Here is a 19712-nt window from a genome sequence, read left to right on the forward strand (position 1 = left end):
GTGTATTTCGAAAAGAGTGGCACTGCAGCACATCAATGTATACAATGTCCACTACTGCAATGCTATGGTGTGAACTTACTATCCTGAATAAGAAAATTTCTGGCTTAACGAAAACATATCTTTATACAAAACTTGTGTTTTATAGGTCTTTTATATTACCGTACCATAAACAATATTTTTAGTAAAGCTTTACAAATAGGAACACCAACAGTTTACATAATCTCTCAGTTTAAGGTCCACTTTAAGCACTCCCATGTATTTCTACTATAGCCCCCTAGGCCACAACAAATAGATATTAGTAATATGGAGACATAAGCTATGGGATCAATACAATGATAGGAAGTTTTATTGTCTCTTACCATACTTCTAATGCCCTACAGATGAACCCCCCTTATACTGGTGTTGCTTGTAACATTCTCTAGGTTATCATTCATTTTGTAACCTAAAAGCTTGCCATGTCCATGTTAACATGTTGTTTATTATGACCTATATGTAAGAGGACATAGCTTTATCATGTTGTTAGAAATTTAGCAGACATTTAGTACAATTTTACTGTAAGATAAGTTAATATAATTCCTTCCATGCCTACACCGATTTGACTATTGATTTCAGTTTAAAAAAAGGAAACTTTGTTATAGGTGGTATACAGTATGCACATATTGTATTCTCTATGTATTTGTGTGCTGAGCACATCACACAGCTATCAGCTCATGCATTAGGCTTGGGGTCAGTGTAGGGATGGTAAGAGGGAACCATATAAAAGCATCTGGGAATTTATGTACACATGTAGGAAACGTGTAAATACACAATGTATTTACAAACCTTATCAAAAATTAAGGAATTACAATTCCAAAAGGTTATACGTGAAGTCCAGGCTCAAAAAAAATGTAAGCTGTCATTATAGCCGGAGAAGGTTCAGCAAAGTAAAAAGCAGAATCTGTGTAAAAGTTGAATTAACATCCTCCAAGAGTTGTCTTTTTAGGATGACAAAAAAATATACACTCCGTTTAGATTGATTAGACAATTTCTAAACAATGAAATCACCATTCTACACAATGGGCGATTTGTGAGCTGCCAATGCACAGCAAAGTTCTAAAACACTTGTAGTTTTTTTTTTTTTTTCTGTATAAATTCTCACGAGTCCACACTGCATGTTTGCTGCTTATTTTTCACATGTACCAAGGCCAATTTCTGCGGGCTGTTTACCTACCTTATGCCCTTTTAGAAGTGACAGGGGAATTTGAACATGCTAACACCTTGCATATAATGTCCAGGCCAGGTTTTGAACATAGGACCCTGTGCTGCAGTGGTGACATATCACTAATCTATCCATGCCACTCCTGAATCTTCTTGAATGCAACAAGAAGATTGTTTACATAATTCATCTTTTTATGTGTTGGTCAAGCATGCAAGTTGGGTGAAAAACACCTTAAAACATTTTTATGATATGAAGTACAAGTTTTACTTTACTGTATTCCCTAGAGATTAATACACATCAGAGGAAAAAAAAGAATCTACTAGTGATGAAAAGGCAGTTCCTTAATTAAAAACTCCTAATAAATGTAAAAAAATTCAAGAAAGTGGTATAGACATGTATGTTCTAGTTCAGAGACTCCCAGAAATAGCAGCCCTGAAGAGGAAAAAAAAAGCCTCTGGGCTTGTCTTTTACATTTCTTCCCTTGTACAAGTTTATACTATGAACCATAACAGAGTTTTTAGGAATATTTATAGTGTAGTGTTTATGGTATAGCTGAAATTGCCTGAAGCTATAGCTGAAATGGCATGAACAGAGAAACAGTTTTACAGTACCAGATACAGTAAGTGTCGGGAGAAAAGCAAACAGGGAATGGGAAGTATTAGCCAATAGAAGCAGGTGACTGGTACAAGGGTATGAGATCAGACAGGTGTAAAAAACAGATGTTCTCTTATCTGCATTTCCCTAGGATATTCTACTACCGGTAGTAGGATTTTCAAAAAATGTGTAGAGTTGCAGTTTCTTTAAGCGATGAATGTTTTGGGTCTACACTCTGCATTGCTGCACTACACTAGAATTATGCATTATTAGCCTTAACCGAGCAGAAATTGAATTCCCTTCCCCTGCAGACTTTTAGGTTTGGGATTAGGTTTTAGAACATTAGGTTACCACTGATCATATGGCTAAGCAAAGCAGACGAAAAACAACCCACACAAAACCTTAGCAAGCAGTCTGCAATTTTCAGGTTCTTTAGTTTTAAAAATAGGAAGAAAGCCAAACAATGTTTTTATCAGAAATCTTTATTTTACTAAATATAAAAAGACAAGATATTGTCTACCACACTATACAGGAAATTATTCCAGTGCTGAATGTGGAAGCAAAATCCATTTTTTCTTTACAAAGTGAAAAAATAAATACCTCTTGGAATCTGAGGCTGTACATTAATGTGCCATAAAAAGTAGAGCAATCTTTAATTAGTTTTGACAAATGTCTGTGCAAAGAAACAAAATGCATAAGAAACAAATTACTGCTACATTAAGGCAATAAGAAAGGTATATAAAGAACATCTCTCCATAAAGTGACAGTATTTTTCCAGCTTATTTCCCCCCTATTAAGCTGGGTATTGCACCATAATGGCCATCTAGAGTTTACTAAACTGGTGCTGAATTGCTTCCAACACTCGCAGCAGCAAGCATTTAGCTTGTTCCAACTTTCTGGTCTTACAAAAAGGGATGAAACCCCAGAAACACATATATAAACTCCAAGATAACCATAATGCCCAAGATAAAAAAAATGAATATTATACCGGAATAGAAGAACATAAAAGCATTAAGAACACACAAAAAACCCACACACTTTTGAACACTAATGTATAGAATTTTGTCTTAACATATTCAAAAATGGGCAGTAGAACAAATACTGAATGACCCCATTGTTTTAATAAAGTGGCTTGTTAAGCAAAGGTTTACCCTGAAAAGTTTTAAAGCCATCACCCATATTCCTATATGTCCTATTTGTTGACCTAATTAATCAATGTTTGCTCTACATTGAAAGTAGTCTAAAATAAAGTACCTAAATAAAATCTAACACTCAAAAGCATTGTTTCTACTCTATGAATAGGAGTCTAATACTGGTAAAGAGTGTTATTGAGAAAATAAATAAACTGCTGAAAGTTTAAAACCTAATATACATAAAAATATGGCATAAAAAGAACTATCAATTGGGCAATGGAGAATTTTCAGGGAATTAAATTATTCTGAATTTGGCACTTCCAGATTAGAAATCAAAAAACAGCATAACAAATATGGGTAATGGTCAATGGTTTTTGAAAAGAAAATTGTGCCGACTAGCCATTTTCTCATTTTTATAAAAAAAAAAAAAAAAAAAAACATCATTTTGCAAGCTAGCCCTTCAAGTATTCATGAAGAACACACTAAAAAAGTTTAGTGTGCTAGTTTTTGGTCACAGCCAGTATTGGCTGTAGTAATTTAAACTCTAGAGAGGACACAATTTTACCCCCAAAAATAGCTCTCTGCGCAACAGTTTATGGAAAATAAACATTGATGGAATAAAATATAGCCCAAAAGATTTAAAACCTATATTAAAAAAAACAAAAAAAAAAAAAAAAAGAAAACTATTTAACATACATAACCCCCACCCCAATATAAAAATTTTACATTTGGCGTAAAATCAGAACAGTTCTGTGCTATTTTCAGCTGAAACAAACAGATAATGGATGGCAGAGAAAAATAATAATTTACAAGGCAATATGATCTGGAAGAACACATCTACATCGTAAAAAAAAATAAAAAAAATCAATCCTCTTGCAGAAAGCAGTTTTCTTCAATATCTTTAGTTTTAGCAAATTCAATGGTTGTAGCACTTTGTAGTGAAGTCCATGGTGATGTACATAAAGTCTCTTTCCTAGTGTCCTAGGTGTCTCTTCACCTCAAATGACAGTCAGATTTAATAGGCTTGTGTGTGTTGGTAAATATACATGCTGAACATGATCCACTGAAGCTCTGCATACTGGACATGACTGTTGGTAGGATAGAAAGTATTTGGTTACTAAATGAACTGCATTTTACACAACTTGTGCTTGATTGCAAACTCTTTTTAAACAACACATTCTTTAATTTAATGTCTGTACTTGAAATCATACTTTGTCTTTATTGGCTATAAATACGTCCAAGTCTTTTTATTGCCTTTGTAAAGGACACTTGCTTTGGGTCCATCCAGAACAGATGAGATGTAATTGTAAAGGGAATGCTGGGGAAGGGATGTTATGGGCACTCTGTGGCTCTGGATCAGCAGCCCTCCACATCTTGAAATGGTGCGGTGGTGGATTTAGGAAAGTATACCTTTCTTCATAAAGGATAAACACAGATTGGGTTAGATGTAATGGGGGGGGGGGGACAAGCGAGTAAATGTAGTACTTTAATTGAATAAATTTAATGTAGAGAAAAGGTAAGGGTGTGTTGTAGGTACAGGCGTGTTGGTCAAGAAAATAAAAAAAAGAAGTAACATTTCTTAAAGCCTGAAATTATGTAAACTGATCATTTGAAAAAAATAAGAAAGAAAAAAAAAAAACTAGCAAAAGTTTAGATCATTTATATGGCAAATATTAGGAAGTGTACCTCTTACCTGTAACTGATTGGCACATCCCTCGCAGCAAACCATATGCCCACACGGGCAGAAGGCAGAGTTGATTTCTTCCTCACAACACACCATGCACAGCATGGCCTCTTTCAGTTTTCTCAGCTTCTCCTGCAGGGCTTTTGTTTGCTGACAGCTGAAGCTCTCACAGCTATTACAGTCCAGAGAACTTTCAGACATCTTGAGAGGGGAACTCGGCTCGCTATGCTCACTCCTTGGCACCAAATCCATAATACCAGCATTGTATAAGGCTCTTCTTGCATGGTCATAGACTTCCTTTGATGTTCTTCTGATGTCAAATACATACTTTTTCCCAACATTTATATTGTCGTTTAGAAAAAGAGATGCCAAGTGACCCTTAAGATCTCTGCTGTACTGCATCATAACAGCACTTGTAACTGTGTCACATCTTGAATAAAAGGAGAAAATGAAGGGTTAAATGAAATTCAATTGTTATGATAGGTTCACATTAATCACATTCTACCAAAACGGGCCATCTTACTGCAGGTTCCAGTGTGCGTACATTGGCGTATACCTATCAAAGCTTTACAAACTTTTGGTGACAGACAAATAACTGTATTTTTAAAGTTTAACAATGTATTTGTACATTAGTCCATGTAAACTAAAAGTGAAAGCTAGCACTGAGGAACATGGAGATTGTCAAACATAAAACATAAGTTTAGGGTCTCAGCTCTTGAGAGACCAAATGGGAATATTATAGACAGCATGTGATGGATGTTACCATATACATCCCTCTACAACCGAACGCTTACCAACTTTACAGTATAAGTTGGTAGTCCTGGTATTTGATGGTCAAACTGATCTGAGCTATTGAATGTTAAATCACAAAGTCGCTTCATAGACTTTTTTTTCAACACATACATACCTGTAAAATGCATGTGTTTCCGTTATTGCTCTGTAGAGACCACTAGCTGCCCTTGTGCTGATGACTTTAAAAAGAAGAACCAAGCTATTCCCAGACTCCTTTGTTATTGTCAAATACACATTCTTCCCTGACTGAGTTGCCATTTGAATCACTGGATACGTAATTCTGCGGGATAAAAAAAAAAAAAAAAATGTATAACAAATTTTTAAACAAATTTCATGTTTTCAGCATTCACATTTGCTCTAAATAAATTTATTTTAGTATTGTTCCAACATAAAAAGCTTAGTTTTTACAAGAAAGGCCACAAACTGGTAGCAGTAATAAAGTGGTAATACTCAGATACGTTTCATGAGATGCAGGCCATGATGTGGTGCCTCATGCATACTCTTGACTAACAGTAATGAGACAGCCCGTCATGGCTATCAGGTCAGTTGACGGAGTTCTCCTTCATAAAGCACTTCCCAAACTCTTCCCCCTCACATTCGCTAAGCATTAACACATTTGTTATTAATGTAGATCTTGATAAGCATGTATATTTAAACAAGAAGCATAAAGTCATTTGATTATATGATTGCAAGCAACTACCTTTTTCTAAAATTACTAAAATAGGAGCAAATCTACAGTACTGTAGTTAAACTGTCCTCTACATTGTGCCAGGAAGAAGCATTATTGGACTTATTACAATGAATTATGTAATACCTACCTGTTAATTAAACTGAAGTCTTCTTTGCAGATTGATACACCCTCAGGGCCAATTCCTACGATAAGCTTTTGTCCCTCAGCATCTCGTGCAGAATGCCATTCTACCCCATAGTTTTCCAGTGTGGACACAATCTGAAGGACCTGATATTCTCCGGACCCTTGGCCTAGTCCTTCCAAACCTTTATGCTTCTCAATAATACTGTTTGGGAGAGAGGGGGGAAATCATTAGTTATGTTGCACAAATAAATGCAATCTACTTAAACATAAATTTAAAACATGTACTAAGTTTGTCTGTTGACAACATTACAAGCTCGGATAACCTCGCTTTGTGGATTTTCTTATATCAATATTATTGGATGATCTACTAAATGTACACACTGCTGGAAAATCTCATTATGATTAGAAGAGATTGTATTAGGCATAAGCTACAAGTTAAACTTGCAGAAACAATGATCATAATGTTTTACCCTTATTTGACTTTAAGATGTGGTAAAACAGATGAATTGCATCATGGATGTGCAGCTGACCAATTTGTAGCAACTACATGATGCCATCACATCAACATGGAGCAAGGTTCTAAGTTCCAAGCACTTTGCGGAATCTATGCCTCAAAAGAACCAAGTCAGTTCTAAAGGGGACGGGAAAAAAAAAAAAAAGGCTAACTAGCAAAGTGTACTTAATAATGCTGCCTGTGAGTGTATAATTGTATAAAGTATCTTACATATGCTCAAATGCATATGCTTCCAAATATAGATTTAAACCATGTGGCAAAATGGAAAACATTAGAAAATAAACGTTATGTGTACCAGGTAGTCTCCAGCTTACCACACCTATGTTTACAGTGGCTAGAGAATAATTGGTTTTCCTAAGTTAACAGGCTCTGCACGAGGAACCTTCAAGAGGAAGTCATTTGTACTAGTACAGAAACATTCTAGGTTTAAAATGTAAACCGACTACCTTCTAGACCAAACTCAAATACACAGTGGGCCAAATTTAAAAACTTAGACAAAGTCGTGGGCCAAACTTGAAACTTAAATAGCACCGCTACTACAATTCCCTGCGTTAAGAAAACAGTCCAATGCAGGGCTTAATGTTATGAGTGGCTTGAACTCCCTTTTCCCCTCCCTTGCTGAAATAGCAATGTTACCACAATTCCCTGCGTCCAAACATAGGCAGAGAGCCCGCTGGTCTATAGATGCAAGTGATGCCGGGAATTGTAGTAGCAGCGCTATTTTAATGCAGCGGTGGGCAAGCTGCAATTCATATTTCGGATTCCTTTGGGGGCCAAAAAAAAAAGCACGCTGCAAGCCAGAGTTTGACACCCCTGTTTTAGACCAACATTTTAGGATGAATTCAAATAAATTTTATAGCTTGCCCACAGTATAATTACAGCATGCAGTAACACTACCCTGGAACAAGCTAGTCCATTTCTGTTTTCCCTACTATAACAAATCAACAATCAGACAAATTTGATCTACCACATATAAGGAACATCCTAAAACAAGACTTACCTTTCTGAAGCGGCAGTTTCTAGCTCCTTTGAGCACAAATTCTGATAGCAGTACTGGGCAGTGTTCTGATTATAATCCCCATATTCCAGCTGCGCTAGGAGTGCACTTAGTTCCACCGCCTGCTCTGGAGTACACTGGAGGCGACCCGCCAAAAGATCATCTTTTATGTGCAAAAAAAACATGTGCCTAAAGGAGAGGGGGGGGAAAAAGCATTAAGATAAAACAAGCTGATGATTTTTCTGTAAACATTTTCACTTTTGTTTTAATATGCAACCAACAGTTTAAAACTTTCATAGAAATCCCCACTTGATGTGGGAAAGTAAAATGTTCAAAGACATGGATTTATTTTGAGACAGCGAATAATACACCATCAGTTTAGTTCTTTTAAAGGAAGAACAATTTCCAATCACTTGCCACAACAGCTGAACTAGCCCTTTGCTGTAATGAATATACTGAAACGTATGCATTTTAGAGACCCTTGTGGTAAGTAACAGGCTGAGTTATCCAGGTTCACAGAAAGATGTAAAAATGCCTCATGGCAGCAAAGCCTGCTAGTGGAAATATCGGACTTGACAAAAGTAAGTAGAAATAAAACTAAAAGGATAGTAGGGAAACAAACTAATGCTTCGTGCCAAGACACAAATGATCATACATCAGTTAAAAGATGCCTCAAGCATTAAACATAATTTATATCTCTCTCTACAAGTAATTGTTTAGCTTCCTCTTCAAATTTCTATGGGACTCTGCCAATTATAAAATGTCAGCAATAAAACCTAGCCACTCCTAGTTGAAAATTCTTATAAGCCCATGACAATCTTCTTAGACTATTACACTAATCTGGGAATACCATGGGTGACCTCTAAAAGATGGAGGTGTTTATGATACCGACTACCAGAGTACTTCACAGACTAAAGAGGCATAATACATTCTATCTTCAGTGTAATCTTGCAATTTAGGAATTCCTCAGCATGTCTGGAGTAAATAAGCAACTGCAAGCTAGCACAAGCTTTAATAAAGAGTTAGGCCTTGTTTGTTAAAGTCTTCATTTAACACATTATTGCTTGAATGAGCTCAAAGAGCTGAACTATAGATGATCACACTACATGGAAAATATCGAAATGTTAATATTCTGTGTAAAAAGATTTAGCAGCATAACTTTACAGATCATGCTACCAGTTGAGTGGGTGCGACATAAGTCTCTCAGTAACTTGTTCACATAATATAAGGTGATTCATCAACATATACAAATCTGTTCACACATGTCTCATCTAAGTTGCTGAATTTTTGCCTTTCCATCAGCATATAAATGTGTGGCTGAGGCAACAATTATAGACCAAAGCATTTTCTTTTTTTTTTTTTTTTTAAAGAAAATCAAGGGTGCATAGATACTAGATTTTCAAGTACAACCAGCAAATGTACAACAGGAGGTTATACATGTCTGAAGATTGTACAGATAATCTTGTTAGCTTTATTTATAAAGATTAGCCCAATACTTTCCCGCTGCACTACCACCATAAAAACAACTCCTGCAGCTTAGTCTAGTATAGAACGTAAAATATTTGTGGAAGAATCAAACTACCAAAGTTAGGAGATAAACCCAAGATCGGCTTATTCATACTCTCCTAATATAGAATGTCATCACATCATGTTGAAACACTTCATATACAAAAGTTCGTTTCAATGTAGCGACTTAAAAAGTTCAGAAATTATTATGACAAGAGCCCTGAAACCTAATAATATTAAACCTAGAAGAAATGTTTTTATTGTGACAGGTTACTATTAACAAAGATGCCAAGAACAGCCTTATAAAATGGGTGAAATTTTATTGTAAACAAGTAAAGCTAAATTCTATTTTCCCAAGAGGTCCCTATGCATTATAATGCCTCAAATTATTTACATATAGGTGGTGTGCCAAGAAGAAACATGTTTGAACTCTTACTGATCTGTACAGGAAAATAAGAGGCCTTAACTACCTGAGAGAGTTAGGTGACTAGTCAGATGTTCCAGAATTTCACTTTTAATTGGCTTGAATTATGGAAAACACTAACAAAGGAAATGCTGCCCATGGAGGATAGATGAGCAGCAGCCACAATAGAGGGAGGAGAGTCTCTGAGCTCCTGGTGCTCTCCAATTACAATCATTATTGTGTGCACTGTAATAACCTTTCCCCTACATTACAGAGGGAAGGTCAAAACACTGAACAACAGCTTCATACAGAATATGAACTCAGCAGCTGTTGACTGGCAGCAGATTACACAGCAACTGCCTAAGAAATTCCGGGCAACCAATAAAGATAAAGAAAAGAAAACAGGTCTATTAAAGTATTTATCACAAACCTTGCAAGTTTAATGTGCATGTTTTCCAGGAAAAAAACAAACAAAAAACTTTCAAGTGTATTGTTACATACAAAAAAAAGATCATCAAAGTGTAAATAATTGCATCACTTTGCAGGTTTAAAACAAACTTCTACAAGTAATCTTACAATTATGGCTGCCCTGTGCATGCATATTACATACGCAGGATGTTTCTTGCTTGTGTTTTAATGCAAGCCTACTATGCTGGGCATTTTAAGTTACAGTTGTCCCCTATCACATGAAACCGCATTTTTTCTTATAGCTAGTAACCACAACAATTTGCTTTAAGTGCCGTAGATAGTTAAATATGAATATAGCTGATTTAGATGAAAAATAATTTATGGTAAGAAGGAAAACATTTTCATGCACAAGCATGTAGTTCAGCCAAGCTTGTGCTACACATCAACCAAACATAAAGCCATTTATTACAAGTTATCCAGACATTAGTCTGTTGTAGTGAATCACATCATTAAGACCGGTGTATTAGACACCTGAAATCTTTCCCCAATGTACACATACACGGGAGAGTAATGGTTTATTCCAATAGAAAAAAGTTTATTAAAAATATAATCCCCCCCCTATAAAGTAATTGTCCTTGAAGCTCAGATTCAATATGAATCAGCATAGACACAAATATATTACTAGATTTGCATAAATCCAATAAACTCTTGAATACATATTTCACTTGGTACAGTTTGACTTCTAAACATTTAGCTCTCCTAAAGCATACAACTTGGGTTTGTGAAAGAGGAAGAGGCTGGCGAAGCGGTTTCTGCATAGAAACAAGAACTACAGGCCAACCAGAAGGGTGTCCTATTACAGCAATCTATATTCTACATCTCCAGCAAGGAGTTATTACAGGAGGTTACTCGGAGTCAACGACCTATAGTTACACCATGTCATCATATTCTGGAGTCATAGGACTTCCTCTAAACGCTTGCAAGTAGCAAACTGATAAATATTTAGCTGAGAAGTCACACAGAACCGTGCAGCAAAAGGGAACAGAAACATCTGAAAAAATATACACCATACTAAATATAATGTTTAAAAAAACAAAGTAAATGTAATCCAAAACTGAGCAATATAATGAAAATGATCTTTCACACTTGTTATTCTTATCTTCCATTAATCATTTGTAAAATGTAATCTATTACAATATTCATAATTACTGAAAATAAAAAACCAAGGCTATGTACAAACGTGCAATAATTGTCGTTGGAAATGAACAATTAATGACCGATCGTTCGATAATCGTTAACAAAAAAAAAAAATGCACGACAGGCAAATGATGCCGATGAACTAGGAATGGTGCTGGACACAAACGACCGTCCTTGAGCAATCATCATTCACTATCTATTCTGTGTATTGTGATCTAGTGATGGTGGATGGTTCTGCGGTACACTTTCTCTGGTACAGGTCACTTCCTGCATCGTTTAAACAATCATATCTAGTGTGTTACATTATTGGTGGATTATATTTGAACAATCTTATCCTTACAGCATGTACAAAATTGTGTACTATACCATCGTTTAAAATAATTGTTGATCTGTGGTTAGTTGTTCATTTTCCAACAACAATTATTGCACGTGTGTACACACAATCAATGGAAATGATCGATTGTGGTAGTTTCCAGTGACAAGATTGACAGATGGAATGTACAAGCGCTGTACATAGAGCATAGTTCTTTCCAAGGAGAGGAGGGAAGGGAAGAACAAATGAGTGCTCCCCTCCTTGACTTCAGGGATCTGTCAGGATGGATCTATGAATGAGGTTGGTTGATCGCTATACATGTCAGAATGTCACCTGAGGCAAGCCCAACCATTCATGTTGGGGAGAGAATCATCTGATGTACATAGCTTTACTATGAAGCACAGGCTTGACCTCATCCACCCTACCTAGACTTTTTAAAAGGGAAAGTATAGTGGACGACGATTTTTCAAAGTACAGTGACAAAGTTTGTGATAAATCAGACTTCAGCTAGGTCTCTGACAGGTTTACAGACTCCATGTGCTTGTAATCCAGGGCAACTAGGACCCAGGGTTTGCAAAGTTTTGGGAGAATTTAAATACTGAAGCAAAGACATTTCTTTTTAGAACTTCTGTTTAGGGTTTTATTATGTCGCAGTGTGATTTTAGAGCAGCTGAGGGAGGAAATTAGGAATCAAGCTGTAACACTTATTTTATATACCCCATATATTTGACACAGTGTTTACCTTAAAGTACCGTATTTTTCGGACTATAAGACGCTCCGGCCTATAAGACGCACCCAATTTTAAAGGAGAAAAACCTAGAAAAAAAAGATTCTAGGTCTTATTTTCGGGGTAGGTCTTATATTAGGGCAGGTTTACAAAATAGTGCTAGGTCTTACTTTCGGGGTAGGTCTTATTTTCGGGGACACACGGTAGTAGAACATGTAAATGTTGAATTTGAATTGCTCAAATTTGGGGCATTTTATTAATATGATTATTATTATTAAACAGGATTTCTATAGCACCAACATATTACACAGCACTGTACATTAAATAGGGATTGCAAATGACTAGTACAAAAGACTAATACAGACAGTGATACAGGAGGAGAGGACCCTGCCCCGAAGAGCATACAATCTAGTAACATTTACCTTTAAAGCAAAAAACAAACACAGAAGGCTTTTTAATAATGTACTAACTGAAGTGTAATAATTAAAATAATGATAAATGGCCTGACTAGTTTAATCCCTTGAAATCTTGCTTGACTATTATGAGTTAGTAAACTTATATTTGCATCATGTATTAGGATCCCAAATGAATATACAGCAGCCACGAATTCAGGAGTAGAACAAAATACACACATGTATTATATACATTAAACACATGAAACAAAGTTGCAGTCAGTCTTTCTCCCTCACATACAGGCTGGGCATTCCAGGACAGAATTTAGGCTGGTGTATGTAACCTACTTCCTGAAAAAACAAACTTATCTGGAACACAGGACTGGAAAATAGCTCAGCGGTTTTAGAGGGAGGGAGTTTCCTGCTCTGTTGTACTGGTGGTTGTGAATGACCTATAATAACACCGGCTGCTATAGAAGGTTACTACAGGGCAAACTTTATGATCCACTATATTTAGCATAAAGTCAACATTAAAAACTAAACATGTTCTGCTTTTCGGCAGCTAAAACACACTAAATGTGTTTTAGTATAATTTGCAGCCCAAATAAAAGTTTCTAACAAGACATGCAACCCATTTTCTGACAATTACTTTGTTCACTAGAATGCATTGTGAATTATTTTGCTACAGGAATCTGGCTACCAATTGAGTGATCCTACCATAAGATACAATAGGTTATCCATTACTCTGTAACTGTTTGGATACCGTGGTGTATTTTATCTCACAGGTTTTAATAAACTTTAAAAGTTACCTAATGTTTCATTTTTCATGACAGACACGGTCTCAATTTACACAGATTAACCACCAGTCTCAAACATTTCATATTTACCTGGTCTGCTCCTGAAGAATGAGATGGGGCTCCACAAAGAACTTGACTTTTAACTTCATTCTGAAAGGAGCCAAGCCATCCATCTGCTGGGATATTCGATTTCGCAAATTCAGCCATAAATTTTCTCCTTTGTTACCACTGAACTGTAAACCAAAGTAATCCACTTCAATAATGCCCAGCCGTTTGCACACCTATAATTCAAGAAAGAATATTTTAAAGACTTTTCTTTTCTAGTTTTAAATCTCGACACTGTGAAAGAAATGTTCTCATTGCTACATGCATATAAAATTATCAGATGGTGAACCACAATTCAAGTCTCCAATTCGTATAACGCAAAAATAAAAGGGGGGGATAAACTTGCAAAGGCAGAGAATACAGATAATATTTGTCTTTAAACACACAAGATGGCACACATTCAATCCACTCCACGTATGTGCAAATATGCCCTCAAACAAATTGTTGCAGCACTGTGTTAACAAGATTCGTATGAATTACCAGACTATCCTAGGTCAACAACCTTGTTTAAGGGAATGTTGTTGATAAGTCATTCAAATGCGGACAGTATTTGTTTGCCTATAAAGAGCATATTGTGTAACCATTACAACAGAAAGGCACAAAGACATTTCATCTGTTTTGCAAACTGGAGGTAGCCTAACTAAACCTCACTAAAATGTGAGATGGATAATGGTATACGTTGTCAATAGGGCCAGTGACTGGGTGACCCTGAGCAAACATGACTGTTAAATAAGTCTCAGTTTTTGCACTGGCTATGCAAAACTTCTAAAAAAGTGCTATAAATATTTGCCAAATAAAAGTAACAACAATACCTCAAAGGTGCTCGATTAAACTATTATTATGCACAAGCAGCTAAAGACATGGGAGATGATTGCACCCACATGTTCCCCAAAAAAGGTACTTTGGGAAAGAAAAGACTGATGGGCTGAATCACAGATTGGATTTATATATTACTTTGACATTTGAGCAGGAGAATCTAACAAAATGACAAGCTTTCTTGGAAGTGTGAAGAACCTAACCCTTCCCAAAGCAAAAGAAGTCTTCCCTTGGGAAATCCCCAGAGATTCAAATCAAGACGACCCGACATGACAGTCTAACTGGTGATATAGGTTGGTGGCACTGCCAGCTCAAGTGGCAAGACCTGTAAATGGGTTTCATCCATAAATACCCCCTGAACCAGTACTTAAAACAAACATTCTTATTGATATCACCATCATATGTTTTTGCATCAAACTACATGTCTGTCTAAACTGCTTCCAAATGCTGCTCTAGTAAAGATAGATAAACAGATGCATAGCAAGAAAACGACATCTGCTAAAACAGTATTACACCAGTCACTCAGGCATCTGCTTGCTGCTGAAATTTATATGCACATGACAATAAAATAAGGCTTACATTGTACAACTTTCTAATTAACTAATAAGAGATAAATGGCTAGGAATTTGTTTTGATGCATTATTGACATCATTGAACATTCAAAACATGAATGAGCACTGTACACACATCATTTATACAGCAACAATGGATGATGAAAATGTGTAGTAACAAAGCTGAACTCCAATAACCTGCTCCAAGATCCCCATCAAGATCCTTCAGTGTCAGGTGGAGTCGGCAGAGGATTGTAATAAAGGGTTTATTTATTTGGATAAAAACACGAATCACTGAGGAAACAGAACATCTGCTTGCCCAGAATATGTGATCACTACATGGAAACAATTCTCTAGTCTCGAGTTTGTGTATTTAGACCTAACTACACCTAACCTATGAATCTGCAAAACCATTTTAGATATGGACCCTAAGGAACCATATGAAGTGTAAACCAGGGAAATGAGATAGGACTCACTGCTAATGTAACGAAGTACCAGAGATAAAACTCTGTAGAAAGGTCTTATTCATTGCAGGAATACAATATGTTACACCTAGCAGTCTAAAGAGATTTTCTTTTACAGGTAGTTGTTGACTTTATACTGTGAATGTACATTAAACATAAACAAGCATAGAGGAGTCTAAAACCTGTTAGATCTCTAAGTTGTACTGCCGTCTGTGCCTCCACTATAGAGATCCATTATGTTTATCCTGATGAGGGCTTAAAATGAAGGATGATCCAAAAATTTGGGTTGTTACTGGAACAGGACATTTTTCCCATCAGAGAACAAATCCTGGTGAAAACAAAAAACCCTACACATGATACACACTTTTCAACTATGTCCAAGTCTAAAAAAATGCTTTAAACATACCCTTTTTTTTCCTATTGTTTTGAGAACATTTCTGGAAATAATATAAGAACAAACATTGCATAAAGAAGCTTATTTGCATAGGACAAAACATTTCATGTCATCTGTTTGCTCACAGATTACAATGAGCTGAAAGATGGCCCTGGAAAATGGTGTGTGTTTCGTGGCAGGCACCATTAATATTGTACCATGGGTATAGTTAAAGAGAACCTGCCATGATTAGGGCACCTATCACACTTGTAGTGTCCACCAAGACCAATAAAATGCTACTATGAGCCTAGGGAAAACACAGCACAGGCCAATGCAACGGTACCTATAACAAACACTAAACATAATAGTTCCTAGCTGTTTGGGCTTTCTCTACTTGTGTGATAGTTCCAGGTCATAAGTGCCAACATGTATCTGATGGCATTGCCAGCTATGTAGCCACAAGTCTGGCTGATACGCTGCAGCAGGAGAAAGCTTCCTGCAGTGACAACGCTGCTCCTGCATAGTCTGACATGTAAGTGTTGTCACCCCTAGGACTGGAAACCCCAGAAGTGGGAAGAAATAAAACAAAGCCAAGATGCAGAAGATAAACAATGCACCTAATATCCACAGGGGGGGGGGGGAATCCTGCGTGACCTAGAGATAATGGCTGGGGATGCACAGAGTCATATATGGAAAATGTTCACTATTCCAAGACAAGCAGAAAGTTCAGTAACAGGTGGATCTACCAGCCCCATGTACAGACCCCCAGCAATAGGGAATGAAATAACCCCACATGTAAACAATTGGGGGGGGGGGGGTAAATAAACTTCTGAGAACTTATTGGAAGTATCAGAAAGCTGAGGACCTGAGGGTGTCCCCTGCTGGTCAGACAGGTAAACATAGGATGTATAATACAGGTGTACAGACAAGGGGGGGCAGATATACAGACTGGGGGTAACAGCTGCGTCCAGTGGCCGGATAGGAGGGGGGATGAGTCTCCTGCCATTTATCACAGGGATAAAAAACTGAACACGGGGGAGAGTGAGTAGCTGGCTACCACCGGAGAGCTGCTTTACCTGGTTGAGGCAATCCTCTCCATTAGCCTTGGCATCCACCTCCACCTCCATGACCACCGCATCCGGCCTCGTCACATAGCACAGCATGGTAGCAGCAGGGAAGTCCTCCCCGGTCTCCGGTGAAGTAGACGGCGGTCCGCTGGGCACTCACTCCGCTAATGGAAGGCACAGGAGCCGGGAGCGCCCCCTATGGACTGGAGCATGAAGAGGGGAGCACAGGACAAGGTGCCTCTAGCAGCAGCCTCAGCACTGAGGAATGGTGGGGGCCAGTCACTTGGTCCCTTCTCTCACAGCACATAAGCCCTCCCTCCGGCGACAAACACGCCCACTCACCGCTCATTGGTTGACTGACAGCTGGGTATTGCAAAGTGAGTCCCGCTGGAGCCCGCCCCCCGCAGACAGCAGCAGCCTGCTCCCCTTCCTGCAGGATTTCCAGCTGAGCCTGGCTGCTGTGTGCCGAGCTGTCCTCATATTGTTATTCATATACATCATTTTCCTCATATTCCTTATATTCCTCATATTATTCATATTCCTGATATTATTCATATACATCATATTCCTCATATTCCTTATATTCCTTATATTCCCCATATTCCTTATATTCCTCCTATTCCTCATATACACCATATTCCTTATATTCCTCATCTACCTCATATTCCTTATATTCCTCATCTACATCATATTCCTTATATTCCGCATCTACCTCATATTCCTTATATTCCTTGTATACATCATATTCCTTATATTCCTCATATGCATCATATTCCTTATATTCCTCTTATTCCTCATATACATAATATTCCTTATATTCCTCATCTACCTCATATTCCTTATATTCCTCATATTCCTTATATTCCTCATCTACCTCATATTCCTTATATTTCTTATATTCCTCATATGCATCATATTCCTTATATTCTTCACATACATCATATTCCTTATATTCCTTATATACATCATATTCCTTATATTCCTCATATTCCTTATATTCCTCATCTACCTCATATTCCTTATATACATTATATTCCTTATATTCCTCATATGCATCATATTCCTTATATTCTTCACATACATCATATTCCTTATATTCCTCATATACATCATATTCCTTATATTTCTTATATTCCCCATATTCCTCATACCTCAGGTAAGCAGAGAACATACTTGTCCGGCCCTGACATAACTTCTACTATACCCCATACACCTGACATATACCCCATATTCCTCATATTTCTTATATACCCCATATTCATTCTATTCCTCATATTCCTTATATTCCCCATATTTCCCAGTTTCCCCATATTCCTCATACCTCAGGGAAGCAGAGAACATACCTGTCCGGCCCTGACATAACTTCTACTAAACTGCTGCCAAGTTTCATGTAGCATTGTTTTATTTCAGTTTCTGTCTGAAGTTTGTGTTTTCTTGGAATGGTGAGGCGTTACAATTCCTGTCAGACAATAAAGAGATTGAAAAGCAAAATAATAAAGTGTAGTCTGTGTGTAAAAGTCTATAAATACTTTATGTAATTAAAAAAACGTATATTGTGGCCCTGCATATGACAATATCAATACATACCCAGTAAAAAACAACAAATGATATGTCAAGGATACACTTAGAAATACTTATGCCGACGTAAAGCTGCAAAACTACAATAACATGCACATAATGCACGGCTACTGACATATCTTACAACTGCTCCATTTTTAGGCCCCTATTCCGGTGCATTTTATACACATTTTTTATACTGTACACTACAGTAGTCCCCCTTTTATCACAGGGGTTACGTTCCAAAACCACCCGCAATACACGAAAATCCGTGATACATGGACGCCCCCCCCAATTGCTTTTTGTTTACTGTTTATTATTATTATTATTATTATTATTAATAATAAACAGGATTTATATAGCGCCAACATATTACGCAGAGCTGTACATTAAAGAGGGGTTGCAAATGACAGACAAATACAGACAGTGACACAGGAGGTAAGGACCCTGCCCCGAAGAGCTTACTGTCTAGTAGGTGGGGAAATTTACACGCAATATGATGGGAGATATGTAGTGGTGGGAAGTAGTGATGGTTTCAAAAAGCAGAAGATGGGTAGGCAAGTTTGAAAAAAATGGGTTTTGAGCGCTCTTTTAAATGAGCAGAAAGTAGGAGCAAGCCGAATAGGACGAGGAAGACCATTCTAGATAGTCGGGGCAGCTCTAGAGAAGTCTTGTAGCCGTGCGTGTGATGAGGTTATGAGTGAGGAAGTCATTAGTAGGTCATTGGAGGAGCGGAGGGAGCGGCAGGGGGAGTATTTTTTAACCATGTCAGAGATGTAAGTGGGACAATAACTGTGTAGGGATTTGAGGGCAAGCACAGGAGCTTAAATTTGATTCTAAGGTGAAATGGAAGCCAATGGAGAGAACTACAAAGAGATGCAGCGGAAGCGGAGAGAAGGATGGATGAGTCTGGCTGCAGCATTCATAATAGATTGTAGAGGGGAGAGTCGGGTTAGTGGAATACCAGAGAGGAGGATGATACAGTAGTCCAGACGAGAGATGATAAGAGGGTGTACAAGGAGTTTAGTGGTCTCTGAGGACAGGTAGGGGCGGATTTTTGAGATGTTGCGTAGGTGAAAGTGACAGGACTTGGAAATGTTCTGAATATGGGGGGTAAATGAGAGGGCAGAGTCAAAGGTGACACCAAGACAACGTGCCTGAGGGGAGGGATGAATAACAGTGTTGTTAACAGTTAGATATATGTCAGGGGGGATTTGGAATTTGAGGGGGGCACGATGATGAGTTCAGTTTTATCCAGTTTGAGTTTCAGGAATCGGTCAGACATCTATAATGAGATGGCTGACAGGCAG

General features: G+C 37.4%; 1 protein-coding gene across 5 annotated transcripts in view; it reads right to left on the minus strand.

Moving 5' to 3' along the window:
• Positions 1 to 2258: 2258 nt before the first annotated feature.
• The window catches only part of MYLIP (myosin regulatory light chain interacting protein), a 28707-nt gene continuing 11253 nt past the window's right edge, over positions 2259 to 19712 (minus strand). The window contains exons 2-8 of one of the 5 annotated variants that reach the window (XM_072411663.1): positions 18189 to 18304; positions 13560 to 13750; positions 7730 to 7915; positions 6220 to 6417; positions 5517 to 5681; positions 4619 to 5039; positions 2259 to 4013 (exon numbers count right to left, since the gene is read on the minus strand). In XM_072411663.1, the coding sequence (XP_072267764.1) occupies positions 3924 to 4013; positions 4619 to 5039; positions 5517 to 5681; positions 6220 to 6417; positions 7730 to 7915; positions 13560 to 13750; positions 18189 to 18242 (1305 nt within the window). In that variant the 5' untranslated portion in view covers positions 18243 to 18304 and the 3' untranslated portion in view covers positions 2259 to 3923. Of the gene's footprint in view, positions 4014 to 4136; positions 4340 to 4618; positions 5040 to 5516; positions 5682 to 6219; positions 6418 to 7729; positions 7916 to 13559; positions 13751 to 15587; positions 16232 to 16854; positions 17095 to 18188; positions 18305 to 19712 lie in introns of those variants that run through there. The other 4 variants (XM_072411662.1, XM_072411665.1, XM_072411661.1 and 1 more) reach the window with 4 other exon arrangements.

This window comes from Pyxicephalus adspersus, chromosome 5 (genome assembly GCF_032062135.1).
Source record: "Pyxicephalus adspersus chromosome 5, UCB_Pads_2.0, whole genome shotgun sequence".
NCBI lineage: Eukaryota > Metazoa > Chordata > Amphibia > Anura > Pyxicephalidae > Pyxicephalus > Pyxicephalus adspersus.